This window comes from Ruditapes philippinarum, unplaced genomic scaffold (assembly GCF_026571515.1).
Source record: "Ruditapes philippinarum isolate M1 unplaced genomic scaffold, ASM2657151v2 ctg301_1_1_1_1, whole genome shotgun sequence".
Classification (NCBI taxonomy): Eukaryota; Metazoa; Mollusca; class Bivalvia; order Venerida; family Veneridae; genus Ruditapes; species Ruditapes philippinarum.
The window spans coordinates 438,023-448,855 of record NW_026860295.1 but is presented as its reverse complement, the minus strand read 5'-3'; the positions used below and the strand labels follow the sequence as shown (position 1 = coordinate 448,855).

The following is a 10,833-nucleotide window of genomic DNA, read 5'->3' as shown; positions in this document are numbered from 1 at the left end:
ATAATGAAAAATCGTCTGATTCATCGACGTGGTTTGGGCATAAATGTCGAACTGCGCGTAAACAATTCCATAAGGCTAAATACCTTTATAAATTGCGAAAATCAGAGACTAATAAAGAAAACCTTAAAACAAAAAGTAAAATGTATAAAGAAACCATGAAACTTTTTTTATAATAAAGCTAAAAATAAAAATATAGAAAAATTAAGGAAATTAAAACATTCTGATCCTAGAAAATATTGGAAAATTTTAAAAGGTAACAACAAAGAAAAAATAGAGTGTGGTATTAATGAATTGTATTCTTATTTCAAAGAAAATAATTTTGCAAGCAATATAAGCGATCAAATACCAGAGGTTCACATTCAAACGCAAAATGCAGAAATAAATGAAACTATCAACTGTCCAATAACTGAAGAAGAAATATCAAAAGCAGTCAAATCTCTAAAAAATAACAAATCATGTGGAATTGATAATATTGTAAATGAACACATTAAATACTCGTATCATATTTTTAAAAACGTTTACCTTAAACTATTCAATTTGATCTTAGACAATGGCACAATCCCGGAATCATGGACCATTGGACTCATAAATCCAATTTTATAAAAATAAAGGTGACAAATCTAAACCAGAAAATTACAGGCCCATAACTCTGCTCAGTTGCTTTGGTAAATTATTTACTTGCATTATCAATAACAGATTGACAAATTACGTTGAATCAAATGATATTTTACATAATTCTCAAGCTGGTTTTCGAAAAGGTTTTTCAACTCAAGATAATATGTTTATTCTTCAACATTTAATTCAATATAATAATAATAACAAAAAGAAATTATTTTTGCGCTTTTATCGCCCTTAAACAAGCTTTTGATACTGTTTGAAAGAAATTATCTAATTATAATATGAATACAAAATGTTTCAATTTTATTAAAAACATGTATCATAATATGTAAATGACGTGTTAAATCAAATTCATCTGTATTAAGTTTCTTTCCATGTAATATGGGTGTAAGACAAGGCGAAAACCTTTCGCCTTTGATGTTTTCTCTTTACCTAAATGATCTACACAATTTTTTTGACAATAATACTAATATAAATGGAATACTTATACCTGATAGTGAAAATACAGATGATATACAGACTTTTTAAAAATTATTTATCTTACTTTATGCAAATGATACTGTTATTTTAACTAACAGTGAAGATGAATTACAAAACTCTCTTGATTTATATGAAGAATATTGTGATGCTTGGAAGCTAACCGTAAATATTGAAAAATCAAAAAATTTAATTTTCTCAAAAGGAAGAATAGCTCAATATCATTTTTCATTAAATAATCAACAGTTAGAAATAGTGCAAGAATATAAGTACCTTGGAATATATTTTAGTAGAAGCGGATCATTTTTTAAATGTAAGAAACATTTATCTACACAAGCAACTCGCGCTATGTATAGCCTAATTAAAAATTCAAATAGATTAAGTTTACCCATAGATTTACAGATTGACATGTTCAATAAAACAATCAAACCAATTCTTTTATACGGATCTGAAATATGGGGTTTTGGAAATTATGATATAATTGAACGTGTTCAACTTAAATTTCTTAAGTATATTTTAAAATTAAAAAAGTCAACCCCAAACTATATGGTTTATGGGGAAACCGGTTGTACACCTCTCTCTATAGATATTGAAGAGAAAACTATCGCATTTTGGTCAAGAATATGTAATGTTAGTCCAGATACATTGCCAAATAAATTATCTTCAGTAGTTTACAAAAATGTAGTTAACATAGCTAAAACATTGGGCAATGAATCATTGAAAAGAAAATATCCTTGGTTTTATAATATTAAAGACATTTTTATCAAATGTGGAATGATACATATATGGACGAACCATCATTTCCCAAACAGTAAATGGCTAAAAACTTTCAGTACGACAAAAATTAAAAGATCTGTTTATTAACGAATGGTATGCTAATGTAGAAAACTCTTCTAAGGCTAGCTTCTATAAACTTTTTAAATGCAAATTTGAAAGAGAATCATTTTTATCCTTGCCAAAGTCAGCAATTCTATATTCATTGATACGATTTCGTACTCGAAACCACCATCTTCCGATAGAAATCGGAAACTGGGCAAGAATTCAATTAAATGATAGACTATGTACGTCATGTAATAAATTAGGCGACGAATTTCATTTCTTATTCGAATGCAAAATCTTTGAAAATGAGCGTAAACGCTTCTTAAAACCTTATTATTTTAGAAGACCAAATATAATCAAAACATCTGAATTAATGAATACTAACAATAAACAAGAACGTCTCAAATTAGGTAAATTTGTTAAGTGTATACTAAGTAGAATTTAAGGCACTGACCACTATGTAATAATTATAATATAACTTTCTTTTCTTCGAATATCAAAAGTGCTGCAAAGTCTCTGTTTCGTTTTGGGAGACCTAGTGGCACACATTTATAGTATTCCGCATTTCAACTAGACCACAGATCTTTGATTTTTCTAAAGGAAAGGTCAGAAGAAGTTGTCTAGGTTTAGAAATACTAATTAACTCCACTTTCGTATCTCAATATCTAATGCTATTTTTCACTATATGAAAATGTGTTATTTCTATCTACATTATACAAAAGAACTATTTTTTTCCTCTTTGGGCCTATGATATAGCTTTTCGCCAATTAAATATTGTAAGATTGTGTGGGAACTGTGGCCTCCGATACCTTTGTATAGGACTCACCGTGAAGTCGGGGGTACTCCTGTCCCCCGACCGCCATTGGGAAGTCGAGGGACAGGAGTGCACCTGGCACGGCCTGGGGCGCGTTTCATCGCAGGAAGACCTTATTGGAGCTTCCATGCCCCAGGTCGTGCTCTGATTGAGTTCAGGTCCACGATAGAGTAGACGGAGACCCCAGTTCCCGCCGATCAGAAAGTTTTTCTAGATCATATTCAAATTCACTCTGCATAACTAAAAACTTGAATATTATCTAACACTTTAACTAAAGGGAAGTAAATGCAACAACATCAACGTGCAAAGCCTTTTTTTGTTATCACCCCCATCTACCATTCGCATCTCTATACCATACCTTTTGTTATTGTTAAAAATTAGACTTCTCCATTTATACCCTAAAAATGATTCGCATGTTTACTTAAATTTTTGTAGTATATTCATTTACGCTAAAAATATTGATTGTCGTTACGACTATTGAGCAGAAATCGTCAATTTAATACTACACATTGTTGAAATAGAAAGTATACATGTGTGTGTGTGTGTGTGTGTGTGCGTGCGTGCGTGTGTGCGTGTGACGAGAAAAATGAAACAATACCTTTGAATGTAATACTAGCTTTCTTTATTATTTAATATGTTTTAGTAATATATATATACACAACAGTTTTGGCTCTCCACGTACTTAAAAACTGGAAGCACAATTCAATTATATTTTTCGCTAGTATGTTAATTAACTGCTATTTGAGCCTCATTATACTTTATTCATGTTTATTACTCCATTATGTCATGTTTGTACATGGAATGAGAGAATTAAATGTTTTTTGACTTTTTTGACTTGATAATTCTAATTGATATATACTATCCATTGTTACAATTTCTATGGATGAAAACGTGATAATTTAATCAAACCAAGATCACTGCACTACTTAATTGATTGTTATGAATGCTTTAACAAAGCAATTTTAAGCAATTTTAATGTGATTAAAATGTGCTAATTGAATGTGCTTTTCTGCTGAAATATTTTCTACTTATTTATACATTAAGCTCTCATACCTACTTAATAAACCGAAAATTTCACCGAGAGGGATTTTGTCCTAGGTAGCAATTTTATGAAGGGGATTTTGTCCACTTCAAAATTTCACACATGAAGGGGATTATGTCCACCCATGGAGGGGATTATGTCCAGATATGCAAAAATACATGAAGGGGATTTTGTCCGAAGGGGATTATGTCCGTACACCTGTTGTCGTGTATCAGCAAACTATATAGTTCCTTCTTAAACAAACGAGTAACTAAACACCTAGAGGACAATGAAATATTAAATGATGAACAAAACGGATTCAGGTCATGCGAGGATCATATTTTTACTTTAAATAGTATTGTGAGAAATGTTTTGACTTTATTGATCGTGAGATGCTCTTATACAAATTACTTCTGAATCATATTAATGGAAAAGTGTACTCTTCTATAAAAAGCATCTATGCGCATTCAGTTTCATGTATTAGGATAAACAATAAGCTGACAGATTGGTTCAGTTGTCAAACAGGCGTGAAGCAGGGATGTAATTTATCCCCAACTTTATTTTCCGTCTTTGCCAACGACATTGTGAACGAGGTCAACGACCTTGACCTTGGGATAACAATGGGAGATGTGAGAGTTTCAATTCTCATGTATGCTGATGACATAGTGCTAGTTTCAGACACGGAAGAAAAGTTACAAACTATGCTTAACACTTTACATGAATGGTGCAAACGTTGGAGAGTAATTATAAACACATCAAAGTCAAAATGTATGCATTTCCGCAGGGGTAGAGCTCAACGCACGAATTTCGAATTTAAAGTCGGACTTAATGTATTAGAAACTGTTGACCGCTATAAGTATTTAGGTGTTATTTTCAACGACAAGAGTGACTTTACTTTAAACTGCGAGTCGTTATCAAAAGGTGCTGGCCGTGCATTAGGGAGCATAATTAATAAAATACACAACCTAAAAGACTTCTGTTTCCGCTCGTATGAAAAATTGTTCAATTGTTGTGTCATTCCAATACTTGACTATGGAGCTTCCGTCTGGGGAGCAAAACAATACCAAACAATAGATAGCAATCAGATATTTCTTAGGTGTGCATCGTTTTACACCAGTATTAGCGCCCTATGGTGACACAGGCTGGATACCCAGTCTTTACAGAAGATGGGGCTATATTCTACGATACTGGAATGGACTTTTAAATATGGATGACAACAGACTTACTAAATGTATCTTTTTCAATGACTATAATAACTGTAGAAATAATTGGTCAAGTGACGTCAAACAAATATTTAACACTTTAGGCATAACTGAACTTTTCAACAATAGAAGGTAGTGAACCTCTTCGAAGCAAATAATAAAATACGGGACTATTACAGTTTTAAATGGTCACGTGATATTCAAACAGTACCAAAATTAAGGACATACAGATTATACAAAACTGAATTTGGTTGTGAAGAGTACGTGAAACTTAACCTTAGAAAATATGAACGATCACTTTTAAGTCAATTCAGGTGCGGTATATTACCGTTAAGAGTAGAGACTGGACGATATGTAGGTGAACCTGTTGAAACTAGACTTTGTAAATTTTGTAATTTAAACACTGTTGAAGATGAGAAACATTTTTTGCTAAGCTGCGAACTTTATGATGTAATAAGACAAAATGTGTACAGTGATATAATTTTGCAAACTGCTTATACAAGTTTGTCATCTGATGATAAACTTGCCTTTTTACTAAATATTCATCCTAGAAAAACAGCTAAATATATTGTGAAAGCTTACCTTTCTAGAAGATCTGTTATGTATTAATGAATCATGAGGACTTTAAGATATGACTGTTCAAATTATTTATTCTAATTGTGAAGTAAACCGCCATATCATCTTAAGAACTTTTATAAATGTATTTCATATTTTATGGCATGTTATAATGAATATCATTTGCCATGGTGACATATAGGCCCATCGGGCCGGGTGCCTAGTTTTATGTTTACTTACATGATATGTATATTTGTAATTATGTTAATGCACATGTCACGATAATAAACAATTTACTTACTTACTTACTACTTACTTATTTCATGATACCTGTTCAGAGAGAGGATTAAAATATTGAAGGAATTTGATTGAAACTTCATACAGTGAAAGCGATTAGAATGAGAAGTGCAATGACTTGTTGCTCTTGTCAAAAAGGGCCTATAACGGTTTGTGACGGACCTACACGTACATGTAACCTAAATATTATATTTGAACATGTGTGTCATAGAATAATTGAATCAACTATTGTTCATTTACTGAATTGTGCACTTTATTTTTATCAACCGGCAACACCCTTCACTCATTGAATTATCTGCCCCCGAAATAGTAAAAAATGGTAATTTTGATCCTTCAAGTACGTCCCAACTGCAGTGCCTTCAGCACTTTGATTTCACAATTAAATAATATGTATATATTAAATGGTCGAACTTCTGGCGGAAGTACTACTTGTAAAGGTACCAGTACTGTCGATTATTTTGTATGAAATTCAAATCTGTTTAAAAATGTACTCGATCTTACTGTTAAAATTTTTTGTCCCATTTTATCAGATGCACATAATCCTATTGTTTTAACATTGAATACTAACCAAAATGAAATTGTTGAACATGTTAATAATACTGAACCATCTATTAAATTGTGAGACAATAAGAAACGTGAAAGCTTTTTACAGAAATTTGACTAAATCTTATAGTTATTAAATGAAAAACTTGACATTTTGGAAAATAGCGACAATTTTAATCAGCAAAATGCAGATGATTTAGTTTACAAATATCTCCTCACTATTTCTTAAAACTTCTGAGGAAGCATTTGGCTATAAAGTAAACAAGAGGGCCAATATCGCTCACCTTAAGTAAAAGCTCTTAAAAGTATTTTTCTTTTAAAAGCACCAGGTTTATAAAATGTCATTTAAAGGTTAGTGTCAAATGTTGCCAACAGCAACTACATATTGTACCTCTATTTTCTTTAAAGTAATGGTTGCTAAAAATACACTTCCCTGTAGCGCTTTTACATCATGGAAATTTCAACAATGCAGACAAAGTACAAATTTGAATAATGCACGTACTTCAATAAAAATGGGTCAAAGACAAAAATGATCGGATTGCATTTACATACCTTAGTCAAACATCGTGAGGCTGTGATGTTACAAATTTCCTACCTTTGACCATATATGGCGAACATTTAACTAAGTCAGTAAACAGGAAGTGGACTCGGGACCACATGTTAATGATTTCATAATACCAAAGGCTGTGACATGTTGTGGCTGAGAAAACTGTTTTTTCCTTCCATTTACAATTCATGTCGACAATTTAACTAAGTCAGCAAACAGGAAGTGGATGAGCGACATACCTGAAATCCAATCCCATGGTTTATGTGACTACATGTTAAGGCTGTATACCAAATATCAAGAGGCTGTGATAAGTAGTTGCTACGAAAAATTCCTACCATTGACCATTATTATGAATTTAACTAAGTCGGTAAACAGGAAGTCGATGAGCGACAGACCTGAAATTGAATCCCATGGTATGGGACCATATGTTTATACTGTATACTAAATATCACGATATTGCATGTTGGCACGAGGCATGTTGTTACAAAGGCAATGGCCCAGTCAACATTTGTGCCAAGTTTGATTAGTATTGAAGCAGTTTTTATAGTTTTATAGCAATTTGAACTTGTACCGGGAGACTTTTCAATGAAAACTGCCATTTTGCACAAAATGCTCCAGAAGTAATGGGTTAAACGCAATTTTTGTTTGATCTGCACAAGAAGTATGAATACTTGTATGTAGCAATGCTGCATAAAAATAATTGAAAATGTTAATAGAATAAAATCTTGTCATAATTAAAGGTATACTTTGCTTTTCTTTAGGTTAAATACTTTTATTGCAAAAATTACAATTAAAGAAATTCTTAATGAATATGTCTATGTTTAATTAATAATCAAATGGATAAATTATGTTTAGAAAATGCATTACCTATTTTTGGTCAAGGTAATTTGGTCCTTTTTTCAAACTTTTTTTTAAATATACTGTGTTACCTATAGTCTGTAGAGTTTAAAACGTAACTTTTCTTCTCTGTGTTTTCTCAAATGATGTTTATTTTCTATTTAAAAAAAGACTGTAAAGCAATTATAGTATTTTCAAATATCTTATTTGAGCAAAATATCTTTTCAATTCAATATCATTATTTCACTTTCAAATTGTCTTTAAGTTGTGTTGCCAAATTAGTCATATTTCAACGCAGTGCTAAATAACAGTGTCTCTAATGCAGTACCACCAATAATTCCTGAAAAATAACAAAATATCACAATTAAATATCTATAGCGCTTTACATGAGTTAAGAAACAAGAGGGTCAGACACTGAAATCATTCTTCTAAAATCCTTTCTAGGAAAGGTTGTACACTATTCAATGCTGAACGACTCACATTCCAAGTGATTAAAGACAAGATTCATTGAATAATGTAATCTAGGGAAGTATAATGTAGTGAAGTAAATCCAAAACCTGGTCGATTACAGACAGAAAACAAGATTGCATTTGTGAAAAATGCTATGTCACCGCATTAATGCAACAATAGTAAGTAGTGTAGGAACAGATTGTTTTTGTTTCTTTACAATTGAACATTGCCATAATGTATAGATCCCTGGTCTTTCTACTTCTTATTATCAGATTAGTGGATACAATAACAATTTCACTAACAAAAGAGCACATGTAAATGTTTGTGGTTAAATCTATTGTTATTCAAACAAGAACTGTTGGAGGACAGTAACACTCGACTATCACAAGGGTGTTTCATTGAGTATAATAATGCTTACCTATATGAATACATAAAATTGTCTGAAAGAGTACAAAGGCTTGTTATCTAGTAAATCACTGCTTTATTATCATGAATGCATAAATTTGTCCAAACAAAGGCACACACCCTTCAGTAGTTATGGAGATACCAGCCTGGATGCAAAACTTAACCAAGGATTTCTAAGTCGATTAGGGGAATAATGATGCAAAAAAACAAATCAGAGTTATGGGACTTGTGTCAATCAGGTAAGATAATCACAGAGAACAAGAGTGTGAAGTTTCAATCCATTCCCTTCAGTAGTTATGGAGAAACCAGCTTACAAGCAAAAACTTAACCAAGAATTTTTAAGTCGAAAATGGGGCATAATTATGCAAAAAAAGCAAATCAGAGTTATGGGACTTTGCTTTAGAGTTATGGGACTTGTGCCAATCATGTTAGATAATCACAGAGAACAAGTGTGTGAAGTTCCAATTCAGTCTCGTCAGTAGTTATGGAGATACTTGCTTACACAAAAACTTAACCACAGGGACGCCGACGCCGACAAATGGGTGACTGCATTAGCTCGATTTTTCTGCTAATAGTTGAGCTAATAAAAGGTCAGAGTAGGGATCTATCAATGCAGTTGAGTCTAGTGAATTTGGTGGTAAAGGTCAAAATTTCATGATTGTACATCAAAGGACAACACAGTAAGACACTTTGTCAAAATCTAGGTCAGCAGATATCAAAGTTCAATTTACATGTTAATCTGTGCACATGGTTCAAATTTCATAGCTGTACATCAAAGGACAAGAAAGTAGGACACATCATCAAAATCTAAGTCACCTGATATCAAAGTTTAATTTTACAACTAAAACTGTGCACATGGTCCAAATTTCATGGCTGTATATCAAAGGACAAGAAAGTAGGTCACTGTCCCCTTGGGCACGGCAAAATTTTGACCCAGGTTTTAATTCAAACAATCTTAATTGGTACAGGTCCACCAAACAATGTTTCATGTCAAATATCTAAGCTGTAGCTTTCCCCTATTCAGAAAACATTTGTTTTAGTTTCTGTTTTTACTATGTGTACAAAATGAAAATCAATGCACCCCAAAAATAAAATTTGAAAAACTTTGGTAAAGGACCTATAGATGATATTATATAGCAAATATCTAAGCTCTATGCCCCCGGGGGACCAATTTCGACCCCATTGCTTTAATTTGAACAATCTTCGTAGAGGTTCACTATGCAATATCTCATGGCAAATATCTAACAACTAGCCTTTGTCAATTCAGAGAAGAAGATTTTTCAAGTTTTTACTAAACCTATCTTCCCTGGGGCAGGGCAATTATAATACTAGGGGCAAAATTTAAACAACTTTGGTAAAGGACCTATAGATGATATTATAAACCAAATATCATAGCTCTAAGCCTTATACCTAAAATCAGATAAGAAGATTTTTTTTTACTATGTGTACATAGAGAAAATCAATGACCCCTTGGGCGGGGCCAATTTTAACAGAAGGGCTAAAATTTGAACAAACTTGGTAAAGGTTACTTCACAATGTTTCATGCAAAATATCTAACCTCTAGCCTTTGTCAATTTAGAGATGATGGTTTTTTTTATGTTTTTACAAAATACATATAAGGGAAACCTATGACCCCGAGGCGGGGCTAATTTTGACACTAGAGGCTAAATTTGACAGAGATCTACCAGACAGTGCCTTATGCAAAATAACTATGCTCTATAGGCCTTGTGGATCTTTACAAAAAGATTTTTTAAATTTATTCTTATAATTCCTTTAGCTTGCCATGTCAACCAGATTTCTGCAAGGAATGAAATTCTTTGAACAATTTTGGAAGCCCTTCACTCAAGGATCATGCCTGCCAAGTTTGGTTGAAATTGGACCAGTGGCTTTTTACAAGAAGATTTTTTAAGTTCACTTTATAATTAATACAACACATAGATACACACAAACAAACACACTCACAGGTGAATCGCTATATGTCACCGCATCGCAGATGCTGCGGTGGCATAAAAAACAACTTGTATTCTTAGATTTCACTCACTCATTTTTATCAACTTTCTAAATAATAATCAAATAATAACAAGAAACATGGCAATGCCATGAAACCAGGTTTTCAATTATCACCATTGTAGATAAATATGTTGTATTTGAAATACAAATACAAGCAACAAACAATGTAACTATGTGCAATGTAAAACATGAATAATGTAGGAGGAATTGCCACTGAAGAAGTGTTCACTATAATATT

At 32.3% G+C, this 10,833-nt stretch overlaps 1 protein-coding gene across 3 annotated transcripts in view; it reads right to left on the bottom strand.

Moving 5' to 3' along the window:
• Nucleotides 1–7,913: 7,913 nt before the first annotated feature.
• The window catches only part of LOC132759576 (battenin-like), a 295,062-nt gene continuing 292,142 nt past the window's right edge, over nucleotides 7,914–10,833 (bottom strand). For all 3 annotated transcript variants that reach the window (XM_060751386.1, XM_060751389.1, XM_060751388.1), the window contains one exon: nucleotides 7,914–8,070. In XM_060751386.1, the coding sequence (XP_060607369.1) occupies nucleotides 8,009–8,070 (62 nt within the window). In that variant the 3' untranslated portion in view covers nucleotides 7,914–8,008. The remainder of the gene's footprint in view (nucleotides 8,071–10,833) is intronic.